General features: G+C 37.5%; 1 protein-coding gene across 5 annotated transcripts in view; it reads left to right on the top strand.

Annotated features, from left to right (window-relative positions):
• ZNF141 (zinc finger protein 141) overlaps positions 1 to 13,555 on the top strand; it is a 40,260-nt gene extending 26,705 nt beyond the window's left edge. For all 5 annotated transcript variants that reach the window (XM_055245531.2, XM_063619646.1, XM_063619647.1 and 2 more), the window contains exon 4: positions 5,213 to 13,555. In XM_055245531.2, coding sequence (XP_055101506.1) covers positions 5,213 to 6,417 — 1,205 coding nt within the window. In that variant the 3' untranslated portion in view covers positions 6,418 to 13,555. The remainder of the gene's footprint in view (positions 1 to 5,212) is intronic.
• Positions 13,556 to 17,748: the final 4,193 nt, after the last annotated feature.

Raw genomic sequence — 17,748 nt, 5'->3', positions numbered from 1 at the left:
TACTTTGTTGTAATCCCATTTGCATATTTTTGCTTCTTTTGCCTGTGCTTTTGAGGTCTTAAGATTCTTTGCTCTGTACTGTGTGGTAAAGCATTCCTGTATGTTTACTTCAAATAGCTTTATTTGGGTTTCCCATTTAAATCTTTATTTGTGATTGACTTTTTTATATCATAAGAGGTAGGAGCCTAGTTTTATTTTTTTTATTATCTTGTAGATAATTTTCCTAGCACCATTTATTGAAAAGATTGTCTTTTTCCAATAACAAAAATGTTATTGGAAAATCTATATTTTTGTGTGTGTGGGAGAAACACTTTTGTGATTTGAAGATAATGTCCAAAACTGTCATACCTCTATCTTTTAGATATTATTTTTAATTGTTTTCAAAAATGCATAAACTTTACAATCATATATTTTTAAATACTCAGCTTAGTCATATTAACATTGTTATGCACTCTATCTTTAGAATATGTTTATCTTGCAAAGCTAACACTCAGTACACATTAAACAACTACCTACTTTTTCTATTCTCTGGCCCTTTACAAAAACAATTCTGCTTTTTATTTTAAAGTCAAACTGCTTTAGATATCTGATGTAAGTTGATTCATACAGTTTCTGTCTCTTCATGACTTATTTTGTGTTAATGTCATCAAGGTTGATCTTTACTGTACTTGTTTAATTTTTGCTTTTTACAAACTGAGTAATATTTCATTATTTTAATATTTCAAATTTACCAATTTGGTGAGAGAAATCTGTGTTGCATTTATTTGCTTTCAGTAACAATGCTGCAATAATTATGAGTGTCTAAAACTCTTCATGTGACCGTGTGTGAGTTTATATTTTCGCCAGATTTTATTTTATTGATCTAGCTGTTCAGCTTTCTATCTATCCCAAATTATTTTAATTCTTTAGCTTTGTATGTGTTTTGAAATCAGGAGCTGTGAAGCCTCTGAGATTGCTTGTCTTTTTGAATATTGTTGGGTACTTCACTGTTTCTTAATTCCATATAATATGGGCGTTGTTGTTTCTGTTACTACAATAATTTAATTACAAATCTGACAGGGATTGCATTTAATCTGTAGATTACGTTAAGCAGTCTAGATATCTTTATTATTTCAATCTTTAGTTTGTGTTGTTTAATTTCTGTAAGTATGTAATTTTTTTTTTTTTTAATTTGGGATACGGAGTCTTGCCGTGTCGCCCAGGCTGGAGTGCAGTGGCGCGATCTCAGCTTACTGCAAGCTCCGCCTCCCGGATTCATGCCATTCTCCTCCCTCAGCCTGTCGAGTAGCTGGGACTACAGTCACCCACCACCATGCCTGGCTAATTTTTCGTATTTTTAGTAGAGATGGGGTTTATAGTTTTCTTTCCTTTGATTCTACATTCATTCCAGTTTGGTCATTAAAAGAAGTCTGTAAAATTTGAATTTTAAAAACTTCTGTTAAGACTTTTTTTGTGCCCTAATATGTAGTTTATCCAGGAGAATATTATATGAGCTATTCAGGAAGGTGTGTATTCTCGTTGTTGAGCAGTGTTCTTTAAAACTCTGTTAGGCATAATTGTTTAATACTGCTTTCACGTCTCTTGTTTCCTTATGAATATTTTATCTTGCTTCATTATTCTTTATAGAAATTGGGGTATTTAAATATCCTAGTATAATTATATATATATATTTTTTGTCTTGCTTTAATTCTGTCAGTATTGGCTTTTGTATATTTGGAACTCAATGTGGGACACACACAAACAGACACATTAACATATGTATACACACATTTGTCATGAGTTCCCAGTAAAGGAACGTTTTTATTATTGTTTAATGGCCTTTCTTAGGAACTTTTAAAGTATATTTTATGAAATAGGACAGTTTTGACTTAAGATGTACTTTGTGTTATATAATTTGGTTATTTGCATCAAATGTCTTCTTTCCTTTTTCAGTCTTTTTTAATCATTACATCTCAAGTGACTTCTGTAGAAAAGCAAGCTGGATCATGTTAATTGTTGCAATCAGTCCCTTCATTTGGTGCATGTATTTTGAATGGAAACTTCATAAATATTTGAATAATTTGCTGAAATAGACTTACACATTTTATTGATTGTTTTACTGGATTATATCAGTTTTGCCCCTTATTTTCTTTTTCTGTCTTCCTTAGTGTCTTTTTGGTTTTTGTACTGATACACCTTTACTTCTTATTTTTTGGTGTATCTATAGAGATATTTTTTTCTAATATCTTGGAAAGTACATAAAATTTCTTAAAATAATATATTTTATTTTTTGTTTTATTTTATTTATTTATTTATTTATTTTGAGATGGAGTCTTGCTCAGTCACCCAGGATGGAGTGCAGTGGCGCGATCTCGGCTCACTGCAAGCTCTGCCTGCCAGGTTCATGCCATTCTCCTTCCTCAGCCTCCTGGTAGCTGGGAGTACAGTGCCCGCCACCACACCTGGCTAGATTTTTTTGTATTTTTAGTAGAGACGGGGTTTATCCATGTTAGCTAGGATGGTCTCAATCTCCTGACCTTGTTGTGATCCACCTGCCTCGGCCTCCCAGAGTGCTGGGATTACAGGTGTGAGCCACTGCGCCCTGCAAAATAATATATTTTAAACTGGTAAAAACTTGAGTTGCATTTGAAAAATTCTTCCTCAGCCAGGTGCGGTGACTCACGTGTGTAATCCCAGCAGTTTGGGAGGCTGAGGCAGGCAGATTACGAAAAGAGATCGAGACTATCCTGGTCAACATGTTGAAACCCCGTCTTCACCAGAAATGCAAAAATTTGCTGGGCTTGGTGTCGCGCCTGTAGTCCCAGCTACTTGGGAGGCTGAGGCAGGAGAATTGCTTGAACCCAGGAGGAGAGGTTGCAGTGAGCCAAGATTGCGCTGCTGCACTCCAGCCTGGCAACAGAGTGAGACTCCGTCTAAAAAAAAAAAAAGAAAAAGAAAATTCGGGGTTGGGTGTGGTGGCTCACGCCTGTAATCCCATGTAATCCCAGCACTTTTGGAGGCTGACGCAGGCAGATAGTGAGGTCAGGAATTCGAGACCAGCCTGGCCAGTATGGTGAAACCCCGTCTCTATTAAAAATACAAAAAATAGAAGAGCATGGTGGTGTGTACCTGTAGTTCTAGCTACTCAGGAGGCTGAGGCAGGAGAATTGCTTGAACTGGGCAGGCGGAGGTTGCAGTGAGCCAAGATAGTGCCACTGCACTCCAGTCTGAGTGACAGAGTGAGACTCTCTCAAAAAAAAAAAAAAGGGAAACTTCCTCATTACATCTGTCCTCAAGTTTGCTATTGATGTCAGTAATCATATTTTTTATGTTGTATATATTATTACCAGATAATGATCAATAGTTTATGATCATTTTTATGCTTTTAACTTTAAAATTTTAGAGAATAATTAAAATGTTTTCTGCACTATTATGATAGTGGTACAGAACTTTGTGCACGTGCATATCTTTTTCAGAAAGTTACGTATTTTCGTATGATTATGTTTGGTTTTCTTGCATTATGTTATTTTCACTGGAAGACACTTTCTTCAGCATTTTTTTGGTAAGACAGGTATTGTGTTAATATACTTTTTCAGCATGTGCTTATCTTGAAAGGTCTTTACTTTTTCTTCATTTTTAGGACAGTTTTGCGGGTTATATTATTCCCACGTAGAATTTTTTTTTTCTCCAGGATCTTAATTATATTGCAATTCCTTCTGGTGTGAAATAGTTTTGTTGACAGATTCACTGGTAGTCTTATAAGACCGTGCTTACAAATGACACATCACTTTTTTTGTAGTTCCTAAGATGCCCTTCTTATGTTTGATTTTTCAAACTTTGCTTATCTATATATGTGCCTTGCAATAAATCTGTGTGTGTATCCTAGTTGAAGTTTGTTGAGCTGCTTCATTTATTACATCCTTTTTTTAACTTTTGAAAATTTCCGAGTCATTATTTTAAATTTTTTCACCTCCATGTTTTTTTTTATGTTTTTAATGTTTTCATTGATGTTCTAATTTTTCTGATTACATTTAGTTGTATGTGTTTTCAGTTAACTGATTCAGCATTATTCAGGTTACATTTAAAAAATTTGTACTTTTTTTATGGTTTTCTGAAAATTTTAAAATCATTTATTATAATGTGTTCTAATATTTTGTATACATTGTAATATTTGCTTGTTATTTGAACATTAACAAAAAGCTATTTGTCACAATCTTTATTATGTTGCTTTGTCATGATGTAGTATGAAGTCAGTTGTCTTTGATAGAGATTATGGGAACTTGTCATACATGTTGGAAGGATGTCTCATCTGGAATTTTGTGTTTATTTTTTAGTTAAAAGGGTTTCTTCATGTTTCCTCTTAAGAGTCTCTAATCGGCTGGGCATGGTGGCTCACTCCTGTAATCCCAGCACTTTAGGAGGCCGAGGCAGGTGGATCACGAGGTCAGGAGATGAGACCATCCTGGCTAACACGGTGAAAGCCCATCTCTACTAAAAATAGAAAAATTAGCCAGGCGTGGTGGTGGGCACCTGTAGTCCCAGCTATTGGGGAGGCTGAGGCAGGAGAATGGCATGCACCCAGGAGGTGGAGCTTGCAGTGAGCCAAGATCCCGCCACTGCACTCTAGCCTGGGCAACAGAGTGAGACTCCATCTCAAAAAATAAATAAATAAATAAGTCTCTAATCACTTGCTGTACGTGTTGCCTGTATTTAGCACTTCAGTCTGCTTTTGAAATATTTATATTTTGTCTTCGAATACCCAAGTTGTTCTTCCAAAGTATCACCATTTCTTTCAGCACTGTTTTATTGGAGGTAGAAATCAGTTTTTGTAAAGACCCCAAAAGCCAGAAGTAAGGATATGTGTGTCAGTATTTTTCTTCTCTTTTAAGGAAAAAGACAGGAGTTGAGAGTTTTCTTTTAATGGCACAGTGCTATATTGGGGAGGAAGAGCTGTTGGTGGGTAAATTTAACAAATATTCCTTCCTGTTCTATGTGGCTCTTGGCATTTTGCTTACCTGAGGCATTACATACAATTAACTCATTTATAGATTTCACAGAAAGGCGTCTTTGTTAGTATATGTTTGCTACATGTATATGTCTGTGAAGAAGTTATGGCCTGTGGGATTTTGTTACGCCATCTTACTGATGTATTTTGAATAATTTTGTAAGATTTGTAAAGTATATTTATATGAATCTACTAAGTGGGATAATTTGTAATTTTTATTTCTTTCAGCTGTGTGTTCTCATTTCACCCAAGACCATTGGCCAGTGCAGGGCATAGAAGATTCATTCCACAAACTTATACTGAGAAGATATGAGAAATGTGGACATGATAATTTACAATTAAGAAAAGGCTGTAAAAGTTTGAATGAGTGTAAGTTGCAGAAAGGAGGTTATAATGAATTTAATGAATGCTTGTCAACTACCCAGAGCAAAATATTTCAGTGTAAAGCAAGTGTCAAAGTTGTTAGTAAATTTTCAAATTCAAACAAACATAAGACAAGACATATTGGAGAGAAACACTTTAAATGTAAAGAATGTGGCAAATCATTTCAGAAGTTTTCACACCTAACTCAACATAAGGTAATTCATGCTGGAGAGAAACCCTACACTTGTGAAGAATGTGGCAAAGCCTTTAAATGGTCTTTAATATTTAATGAACATAAGAGAATTCATACTGGAGAGAAACCTTTTACTTGTGAAGAATGTGGCAGCATCTTTACCACATCCTCACACTTTGCTAAGCATAAAATAATTCATACTGGAGAGAAACCCTATAAATGTGAAGAATGTGGCAAAGCCTTTAATAGGTTCACAACCCTTACTAAACATAAGAGAATTCATGCTGGGGAGAAACCCATCACATGTGAAGAATGTAGGAAAATCTTTACCTCATCCTCAAACTTTGCAAAACATAAGCGAATTCATACTGGAGAGAAACCCTACAAATGTGAAGAATGTGGCAAAGCCTTTAATAGGTCCACAACCCTTACTAAACATAAGAGAATTCATACTGGAGAGAAACCCTACACATGTGAAGAATGTGGCAAAGCTTTTAGACAGTCCTCAAAACTGAATGAACATAAGAAAGTTCATACTGGAGAGAAGCCCTACAAATGTGATGAATGTGGCAAAGCCTTTGGACGGTCCAGGGTCCTGAATGAACATAAAAAAATTCATACTGGAGAGAAACCCTACAAATGTGAAGAATGTGGCAAAGCCTTTAGACGGTCCACAGATCGGAGTCAACATAAGAAAATTCATAGTGCAGATAAACCCTACAAATGTAAAGAATGTGACAAAGCCTTTAAACAATTCTCACTCCTGAGTCAACATAAGAAAATTCATACTGTAGATAAACCCTACAAATGTAAAGATTGTGACAAAGCCTTTAAACGGTTCTCACACCTGAATAAACATAAGAAAATTCATACTTGAGAGAAATCCTACAAATTTAAAGAATGTGGCAAACCTTTGGATGGTCTACAAACCTGAATGAACATGAGAAAATTTATACTGTAGAGAAACCCTGGAAATGTGAAGAACATGGCAAAGTTCTTTACCTCATTCTCAAACCTTGATAAACAAGAGAATTCATACCGGAGAGAAACTGTACAAATGTGAAGAATGTGGCAAAGCCTGTGGATGGTCCACAAACCTGAATGAGCAGAAGAAAATTAGTACTGGAGATAAACCCTGCAAATGTAAAGAATGTAACAAAGCCTTTAAACAGCCCTCACCGATGAATAAACATAAGAAAAATCATGCTGGAGGGAAGCCCTACACATGTGGCAGAATGTGGCAAAGCATTTCATTGGTCCTCAATGCTTAATAAATATAATTCATGCTGAAGAGAAACTTCACGTGTGAACAATGTGGCAAAGCCTTTAAATGGTCCTCAACCCTTAATGAACATAAGCGAATTCATGCTGGAGCAAAATGCTTCACATGTGAAGAATGTGGCACAGTCTTTACCACATCCTCAAACTTTGTTAAACATAAGAGAATTTATACCAGAGAGAAACCCTACACATGTAAAGAATGTGGCAAAGCCTTTAATAGGTTCTGAACCCTTACTGTACACAAGATAATTCATTCTGGGGAAAAAATTGCTACAAATGTGAAAAACGTGGCAGAGCTTTCAGACCATCCGCAAACCTTTATGAAAATTCATATTTGAGCGTAGAAGATTCATTCCACCAACTTACATTGAGAAGATATGAAAGATGAATATTGGCCGGGCGCGGTGGCTCACGCTTGTAATCCCAGCACTTTGGGAGGCCGAGGCGGGCGGATCACAAGGTCAGGAGATCGAGACCACCGTGAAACCCCGTCTCTACTAAAAAATACAAAAAATTAGCCGGGCGTGGTGGCGGGCGCCTGTAGTCCCAGCTACTCGGAGAGGCTGAGGCAGGAGAATGGCGTGAACCCGGGACGCGGAGCTTGCAGCGAGCCGAGATTGCGCCACTGCACTCCAGCCTGGGCGAAAGAGCAAGACTCCGTCTCAAAAAAAAAAAAAAAAAAAAAAAAAAAGAAAGATGAATATAAGAAAATTCATCCTAGGTATAAAACCATAGAAATGTAAAGGATGTGACAAAACCTTTAAGCCATACTCCAGGCTTCTTAAACATACGAGAACTTATACTGGAGGACAGTCTTACAAATGTGAAGAATGTGGCAGTCTTTAAATCATTCCTCAGTCTTTTCTAATCAGATAATTCACACTGAAGAGAAACTGCAAATGTGAAAAGTGTGACAAAGCTTGCAACCACACTCAATCTATTCTAAATATAAGAGAAATGATATTGGTGAGAAGCCACAAAAATATGAAAAATGTGGCAAAGCCTTCAAATGCTTGTCACATCTTAGTGTATATATATAATTCCTACTGAAGAAATCCCCTGGAAATGCAAAAAATGTGGCAGAATTTTTACCAATCCTCATCTTTTTGCACATGATAGCCTTTATACTCGAGAAAAGTTGTAGAAATATAAAAAATATACAAAAGTCATATCTACTCACATTTTACTAACTAGCAATGTTCATACTTAATAAAAACATTATAAATGTAATTTCTATTGAAAGACTTTTCAGAAAATATAGGCCTTTAAAGTGAAGAAGAGTATTCTTAAGACAGACAATACAAATATAAAGAGGGTTGTAGTACCTGTACTTCTCTCATGGATTTTGTTGTATGCATTTTGTAATAGGGGAAAACCCTGAAGGAGACTTTCTTTAACATCAGAAGATTTATATTGGAGAGAAATCCTACAAATGTAATAAATGTGGAAAAACATTTGTTCAAAAACTGCAGCTTAAAAAACAGAGTTTACACTAGAAAATATTTTGTAGATGCAGTAAATGTGAAGAAATATTTAGTCTAAAATTAAGAGTATGTAAACATCAGAGGATTTACAGTAGAAAGAACTAAGGAACTAACACTTCAGACACTGCAGTAAATCAGAGTATTAAGTATAAAAAAAATCCAAAGTTGAACCTGTTACAGAATTTCTTTGTATATAAGTTGAAAATATTTTTGAAGAGATACTACATTTAAAGTATATTTTTTCACTTGAAAAAAGTATGGATTTTTTGAAAAGCATATAATAGTTAATTCAACTCAAATTATTTCATACTATTTCAACATTCCCGTTTATATGAGAGCATGTGATGAATTGTTGCTGCATCAGAGATAAGAGAGATTCTTTTTCATTAGGTGGACATTATTCATGAATTTTTACAATAAAGAGTGAGGACAGAAATGAAAGATCCATGATGAAAATCTAGCAGAGAGGCTTTTTTGTAGTTGACAATATTGAGTGATGCATGAGGTAGGTGTTCAGAGTAATATTCTTCTGCATTATAGTGAGAGAAAATCTGTTTTAGTAGTAAATTGTTTTACCAATTATACAGTTACGTAATAAAATACAGTAAATTTTAAAATTATTTTAAGATTATGTGGGAACATAATTTTTTAACTAAACAAAATTGTTAACGTGTTGAAATAATTGTTGCTTGAATGAAGTGTCATTATGCCACCAACTTAAACCTATCCCACCTTACTCAAGAGTGTAGGTAGGTAAAAGATGGTAACAATGGTAACATAGTTGAATGACATTTCTAGTATTCTCTTTTTCCAGTGGCTTTAAATAGCGAATACATTGAAGAATATCATTCCCATGTGTTGCATTTTCACTCTTGTTACTTTCTAAAATTTTTGTGGGTACATAGTGTGCATATTTATCTATGGCATATATGGGTTATTTTCTTATACAGGCATACAACATGTAATATACCAGAGTAAATGAGTTATTCATCACCTCAAGCATTCATCCTTTGTATTGCACGCAATCCAATTATACACTTTAATTATTTCTAAATGTACAATTATGATTGTAGTATTATATCAGAGTATAATTATAATTCATACATTTATGCATCCTGAATACTTTTAAAAAATGTTTTACGTTTCTCTTTGAACATGTGGCATCTTTTCCTGCAAACTTATATGAACTTTAGTTACATTTACATGAAGTTAAGTATATAAATGTGTTGCCCTAAACATAAACCTTAGGTGTAAGAAAATTATGGAGCAAGCAATTGTGTTTATGTGAGTTTGTACCTATTTTCCAAAGAAAATAGCAATATTAGAACAAAGAAGATTATGTTAATACCATGGATAATTTACTGGAAATCTAGAAGCCTGAAACATTCTATATTTTCTTCTTTTTACTTAATTAATTACTCTAAAATCTAATGGATTGTTGTTGAGAATCTCCCCATACAAATTCCCTGTTTTTATTTGTCTGGTGCTCATGCTAGAGCTATAATTTCTTTGATTATCTTTTTTGTTTTCACTTCATGAAGTGTTTATTATGTGAGCTGGTCAGAAATTATAAGAATGATTTTTATAAAATGTAGTGAACATAACATTTTTAGATGTAATTTCATATGTATTAAGTTATATTTTAGTTAGAACATTTCATTTTGTTGTTTTAAGAACCCTATATAAGCTGTTTTCTTTAGTTATTGTTCCTTTCAGTTTTTATAATTGACATAAATGAGTTTATTTTGCCAATTTGTTCAGCTAAGTACTTGGAAAACTTAGTCATGGGGATGTTTTGATCTATTATTGTAGTGAACAAACAAAGTTCTGGGTGTGTAATAGATGCTTCATAATTAGCCATAAATATTCCTGGAGCTAGTTTGTAGCTCCAAGTAAGAGATGGAAAATAATCTGTGGTGAACAAATGGCATTAATTGTGCATGTGGAGAGGACATCTGTTCCCAGGCTGGAGAACCAATTCATTATGAATGTAAAGAGGATTTCTTTTCTTATTTTCTAATTGTCTTCAGTTTTGTGATGTCTTTATGATTTATCCCTAGCTATGTATGCCTCAGAGCCTTTCTTCATTTGTGCATTATGGCTAGTTTGTCACTGTTCTCTTCATTCCACGTAATTTCACATGGACTTTAGGTTCTGATGATAAGTTTCAAGTTTTTTACTGTGGTAAATTGTTTTTAACTGGGGTGTTAGGTTATTTGTAGGTTATCAGTGTAACATTTAGATCACTTAATTGAGATAAGAGTAATTCACTATCAAGAGGATTAAATCAGTTGGCATTGTTTTTCTGTGTTTGTAAAAGAAAAATTGTATGAGATTCTATCACAAAGTGTGTAAAATGTAACAAAAATTAGAATAAGTAAAGCATTAATATAAGTGGGTTGTATATTGTACCACCATATGAAGAAACATCAGAATTTTGAAATTTCTTAAGAGGAAATATATCTTAGAAATAAAATTTTTAGGCCAGGTGCGGTGGCTCACACCTGTAATCCCAGCACTTTGGGAGGCCGAGATGGGCGGGTCATGAGGTCAAGAGAGCAAGATCATCCTGGCAAACATGGTGAAACCCCATCTCTACTAAAAATACAAAAATTAGCCGGGTGTGGTGGCATGTGCCTGTAGTCCCAGCTACTCGAGAGGCTGAGGCAGGAGAATCGCTTGAACCCAGGATGCAGAGGTTGCAGTGAGCTGATGTTGCACCACTGCAGTGCAGCCTGCCAACAGAGTAAGACTCCGTCTCAACAACAACAAAGAAAAAAAAGGAAGAAAATTTTTAGGAGACAATGGTAAGTGAAGAATTTTACATTTAATTTTCTGTGACATAGCAAAACATTTTTCCATACCAAATCTTCTATTTATTTATTTATATATTTATTTTAGATGGAGCCCTACTCTGTCACCAGTCTGGAGTGCAGTGGCACAATCTCCGCTCACTGCAACCTCCGCCTCCCAGGTTCAAGTGATTCTCCTTCCTCAGCCTCCTGAGTAACTGGGACTACAATCGCCTGCCACCACGCCTGGTTAATTTTTATATTTTTAGTAGAGATAAGGTTTCACCATGTTGGCCAGGATGGTCTCGATCTTTTGACCTCATGATCTGCCTGCCTCGGCCTCCCAAAGTACTGGGATTACAGGCATGAGCCACCACGCCTGGCCAGAATATTGTATCTTTGAGTGTGAATGTTAAATGGTGGAGAAACAATAGAATGATCCTGTAGATTCAAAATCTGCACTGATCTTTTTTGTCCAGATTCATATTACAATCTTGAGGAATTTCTCATAATTTTTTGTTTTAGTCGATGCATTTCATGGGCTACAGTTTTCATTTTTACTCACCTAACTTTATCCAAGTCCGTGGTCACCTTCTCTGGAAAAAATCTGAAGATTATGGCAGCTGTTGAATTCAAACAATTTCTTAGTGATTTTTTTTTTTTTTTTTGAGATGGAGTCTTTCTCTGTCGCCCAGGCTGGAGTGCAGTGGCACAATCTCAGCTCATTGCAACCTCCACCTCCCGGGTTCAAGCAATTCTCCTGCCTCAGCCTTCCGAGTAGCTGGGATTACAGGTGCCCACCGCCACACCCAGCTAATTTTTGTATTTTTAATAGAGATGGGGTTTCACTATGTTGGCCAGGCTGGTCTTGAGGTCCTGTCCTCGTGATCCACACACGTCAGCCTCCCAAAGTGCTGGGTTTACCAGCATGAGCCACTGTGCCCAGCCTCTCAGTGATTTTTGATGCAAATTCATTTACTGTGTTCACAAAGTGGCCAATTTTGGGACCTTTAGCATCACTTGCCCTTTTAATGTCATATGTATGATTACCATCAGCACTGGAAATGCCAGGTACTTCAAGCTTAAAAGTAAGAGCTCTAGAGTGTATTGTCTTGTATTATATATTGTTCTGGGGTCTAAGCCATGCTAGTAAATATTAGAGTTCCTATGATTATTTTCTTCTTTATTTTATTTTTGAGACGGAGTCTCGCTCTATCACCAGGCTGGAGTGCAGTGGTGCGATCTCAGCTCACTGCAACCTCCGCCTCTCGGGTTCAGGCGATTCTCCTGCCTCAGCCTCCTTATTAGCTGGGGTTACAGGTGTGCACCACCATGCCTGGCTAATTTTTATATTGTTAGTAGAGACGGGGTTTGACCATGTTGGCCAGGCTGGTCTCAAACTCCTGACCTTGTGATCCTGCCACCTCTGCCTCCCAAAGTCCTGGAATTACAGGCGTGAGCCACCGTGCCCAGCCCCTATGGTTATTATATTACAAAAACAGCACAAAATATATATTTTTGATAATATTAAAGTTGTTTGACAAAGATACTCATCATTTGCAACATTATTCTATAATTTTTAAAATATATTTGTTAATTGACAGATGAAATATCCTGTAGAACATGGTGTTTTGTAGTATATATAAATTGTCAAAAGCTTAATTCTAGCTGCGTAACAAATTCTTCACCGCATATAATTACTTTTGGGATAAGAGCTCATAACATTGAATGTGTTAGCATTTTCCAAAAATACATTATTGTTAACTGTATTCACCATGCTGTACAATAGATTTCTTGAATTTATTCCTCCTAGGCAACTATGTGTTATTTTACAGACATGTCTCCAGATGCCCCTTTCTTGTAAATACCCAAGCATCTCGTAACCAGCATTCTACTGTCTGGCTTGTTTCACTTAGCATAGTGTCTTCCACATTTATTCACATTGTTTCAAATGAAAAGATTTCCTCCCTTTTAACGTTGAATTGTATTTCCTTGTGTATACCACATTTTTGGAAAAATACATTCATTTCTTGGTTGAAAAACTCATGTAATGAGAAGATATTTCTGTATTAAAGCATGTAATTCAGTATATACATGTTTTATTAATAGTTGATTTCTACCAAATGCTAACCATAATACCGTATATATGTTAATAAATTTTATTTTTGGCCAGATTGCAGTGAGCCAAGATCACGCCATTGCACTCCAGCCTGGGTGACAAGAGCAAAACTCCATCCCCCCCCCAAAAAAATTAATTTTCACAGAAAATTAATAGCATAGGTATTATTATCCTCATTTTACAGAGAAAGAAACAGCCATAGAGAAAAATGACTTGCTCACAACACAGGCAACTTTGACTCTAGAGGTAACACTTATTACAGTAAAATCCCTCTTCAGACAGAAAATACATGATTATCTTAAACACATTCTTAATAAAAATTTAACAAAAATTGTTAAATGTTTCTTGTCATATATGTGTGTGCAAAACGTATAAAATATACAGAAAAGAGAAATACTTCCTGTATTTAAACCATATAAACTCTAGAATTGCCCTTTGATACTGACGTATTTGGGAACAGCTTTCTTTTCAACTGTCCTTCACCACCGCTTTAGCAATTCAGAATATTTATAGCATAATTTTTACCTATACCTGTAGTCAGTAAATGCTGTAATGTAATTAAATATTATTTACTACAAACTCACATAGTACACTATGATTTTATTACTTTTATAAATACAAATTTATTTCTTGAGTTAAATATTTCACTCTATTAGTTTAGTTTCCTTTGTGCCTATTTCTCAGTTTTGCCTAAATGCTACCAGTTGTCTTACACTGGCTCCCCAAATAGCTTTTTATTTGTTTATAAATCTTTAAATTATCTCTAGGAACCTCAGCCGAGCAGTCAGAACTCACAGCTCTGACCAAACCCCTAGAACTAAGAAAACCAAAAAGTTTACTATTACAGACTTCAAATGTGCTTTTTTTTTTTTTTTTTTTTTTTTTTGGAGACGTTGTCTTGCTCTGTCGCCCAGGCTGGAGCACAGTGGTGCAATCTCGGCTCACTGCAACCTCTTCCTCCCGGGTTCACACAATTTGCCTGCGTCAGTCTCCCGAGTAGCTGGGACTAACAGGTGCGCTCCACCATGCCTGGCTAATTTTTGTATTTTTAGTAGAGAAGGGGTTTCACCATGTTGGCCAGGCTGGTCTCAAACTCCTGACCTTAAGTGACCCACCCAGTCAGCCTCCCAAAGTGCTGGGATTACAGGCGTGAGCCACCATGCCCTCAGATATGCCTTCTTAGTACTCCACGTTTATGCAGCCATCTGGAAAGAAAGGAGACTTTTGACAGCAGAGAATACCCCTATTAAATATGGGTCACAGATTTTTACCCTAGTCCAGCCTATCCACCTACCACAGAAAGTAGCTGTAGTTCATTGCTGGGGCCACCAGAAGGGTCAAGATGAAATTGCTCAGAGAAACAGGAGGGCTGACCAAGCAGCTAGGGCCACCACCATCTCTGGGAACATTTTTTGTTGTTGTTGTTTTAAATGGAGTCTTGCTCTCGCCCAGGCTGCAGTGCAGTGTGGCTCGATCTCGGCTCACTGCAAGCTGCACCTCCCAGGTTCACGCCGTTCTCCTGCCTCAGCCTCCTGAGTAGCTGGGACTACATGCACCTGCTACCATGCCCGGCTAATTTTTTTTTGTATTTTTAGTAGAGACGGGGTTTCACCATGTTAGCCAGGATGGTCTTGATCTCCTGACCTCGTGATCCGCCCGCCTCAGCTTCCCAGATCGCTGGGATTACAGACGTGAGCCACCGCGCCCGGCCTTAGTTGCGTGTGATTTCTATGAGTGCTCTAGGCACTTGCCTTGTAGCTGCTCCTTAATGTGGGGTCTTAGAAAACATCTTGTCCCTTCGAAGCATACTCTGCTGGTTGGCGGAATTGCACTGGGAAAAAATAGCACCACTATTGCTATGTCACTTCCCTGCAGAGCAAAAGTTGATTGAGGAACAGTAATTTGACTGTGTATATTAAAAATCATAGTCAACAAATACAAAAAATACAAAGAATTTGCAGCTATGATGAGTGCATTATAGGTGTTTTCAAATTTCTGCTATGAAATTAAAAACGTAATGTTGGGCATTAATTTCCTAAACCCAATGCTCAGCAGTTTTCTCAAATTGTTTCCAGTTTTTCCAAGAGACTTCAGAACCATTCCCTGGAGTGAATTATTTCCAATGGTGAAGAGTAATGGATGGATGGCATGAGATTCTCAAAAACATCTTGCTCCTATTTCAGAAGTGTCACTCCAGCCCCTTGAAGGTCCAGGAAACCTGGCTGAGTAGTGTGGTCTATGGAGGTGCATGGGCTTCAGAGTCAGGCCAATGGTGATCCTGAGTCCCAGCCAGCTGCTTAGTAGCTTGTGGGATAGTTATACGAGACACATCTGCAAGAAAAGTCATGATAAAATTGATTGCAAAAACAGCAATTTGAAAAATTTCGTATTGTATTCATGTCCTTGGAAATGGCTTTTATAGTCGTTCCTATCAAGAGACAGATTCTGTTTCCCAAACTTGAATCTCTTGACTTAATTGCACTGGCACAGGGTGCCAGTTTAGGGCCCAGGTTTAAAGATCCTGAATGCTTCTGTTATCTTTTTCAGAATTCTTCCATCTCTATAACAACAAGCCCATTTTAGCTTTCTGGAGAATAAAGTAGCATCTGAGAAAAGCCAAAGTGCCTCAGTTTACAGACAGCTCACTCCCAGAAGCAGAGCCACCTAATTCACCAGCAGCTGACCACTCACACCTGAAGGAGTCAAACAGCCCAGAAGAATGGCCCAGCTGAGCCCAGCCTAAATTTCTAACCAGCTCAATCATGAGCTAGTATGTTTCAGGATTGTTTGTTATGCAGTTATAACTTAGTAATATATACACCCATTAAAGACAGGATCTCAGGACACATTGATTACAAAAAACCTGCAAATGCTTGGCACCCTGTGAGTATTGGTTTTCTTTTTTCCTTTATTTAAAGTTAGATTTGTTGTAAGATGATACTGAGTTACACAGAAGTGAGGCAGGAGAATAGGGTCTGGAGGCAGGGAACTTAAGGCCAATTCGTGCTGACTTCCTTAAAGAAAAAACACCAAGGTCTGGGGGCAGGGAACCTAAAGCCAGTTAACGTGAACTTCCTACATATAAACCAAAAGGAAAAACCTCATCTACACCCAAGTAGCAAAGGATCAAAGGCGACTGTCGCTACAACCCTCCCCCTTGCACCAGTTCTCTGATAGAAAAGTAGAGTGCCTTGGAGTGGCTGTGGGCCAAGCACAGGCCATGCCTTCATCTGCATGGGGTACCAATTTGCCTCAACCTTTGATTAGCCAAGGACCAAATCCTTCATTCAGATAAGGGGTAGCTGATAGGGACCTCAAAAGGAGTACTTAAAACCCAGAAAACGTTGTAACTGGGTCCTTGGGCGGCTTGCTGGGGCCCACACCCACCCTGTGGAGTGCTTCCTCACTTTAATAAAATCTTGCTTTTGCTGTTCTCTTCCTGTTTTTCATTCCTTTGTGTGTTTTGTTCAATTTTTTTGTTCAAAATGTCAAGGACCGGGACAATTCGCACGGCCTTCCTTCTGGGAACAGAAGTGCAGGTACATGTGGATGCATGTGATTGGTCGTTAAACTCACACAGTGCCCCACACCACAGGAGAAAAACACACAGTTACAGCCTGACAATTAGGTCCAAAGATAAATAGCAAAACAAGAAGTTTGCCTTTAATCTATTCCCTCCACATCTAAACTCTGGAGGGCAAGGCTGTGAAGAGATCTGAAGACATGGTGCTCTCTCCTCCTGTGTACCCATCATTCCTTGTTCACCATCTGATATTTGAAAGGAAGAGGAACCCCTGAGAAAGGAGGCAGAGGCTGGTTAGGAAGATAGGGAGGGAAGGTCTTGGGAGATGAAAAACACCCACGGGACCACACCTGCACCACCCCTGTAGCTAGCAGGAAGAAATGTGGTTAAGAACTTCCTCTTATGCCAGGGTGTTAATCAGAAGGGACTGTCCCCACTCAGGCCCAGGTGTAATAAATCAACCTAAATGTCATTAACTTGACCCAGCTCCTTATAATATTACCAACATTACATAAATATTTTGGTTTTAGCTTCACTCTTTCCACCTGCCATCGGTTTTGCTTGGGCACTCATGGGTAATAACCAAGATGGAGTCACTGTGGTCAAGTCCAGGCATGCACAGATACAACACCCTTAGCGGGGAACTTTACCTCTCCCATTTGGGCAGAACCCACAGATGACTTCCTTGTTCTTGCCACGTAAAAGACCAGAACTCAGCCCCATTTCTGGCAACTCGCTTTCATGTCCCCTTTCTGCTGAGAGCTTTCCTTTTGCTTAATAAACCCTTTTCTGCTTTATTCACTCTCTGATGTCCGTGTGCCTTATTCTTCCTGGCCATGGAACGAGAGTCCACACCTGGCTAAACTGAGGATACCATGACACTGGCACCAAACAGCAACTGGGAGACCGTGGTTTTCACGTGGACACTCTCAGCTTGCAGCCCCTGCTCTTTCTAGAGGCACTGTCCCACCCACACTTTAGCCTGAGGAGAAAAGTTGGAAGAGAGGCT

Source organism: Symphalangus syndactylus, chromosome 16, assembly GCF_028878055.3.
Source record: "Symphalangus syndactylus isolate Jambi chromosome 16, NHGRI_mSymSyn1-v2.1_pri, whole genome shotgun sequence".
NCBI classification, from domain to species: domain Eukaryota; kingdom Metazoa; phylum Chordata; class Mammalia; order Primates; family Hylobatidae; genus Symphalangus; species Symphalangus syndactylus.
Note: the sequence above shows the minus strand (reverse complement) of the source record. Positions and strands in the feature narration are given on the sequence as shown.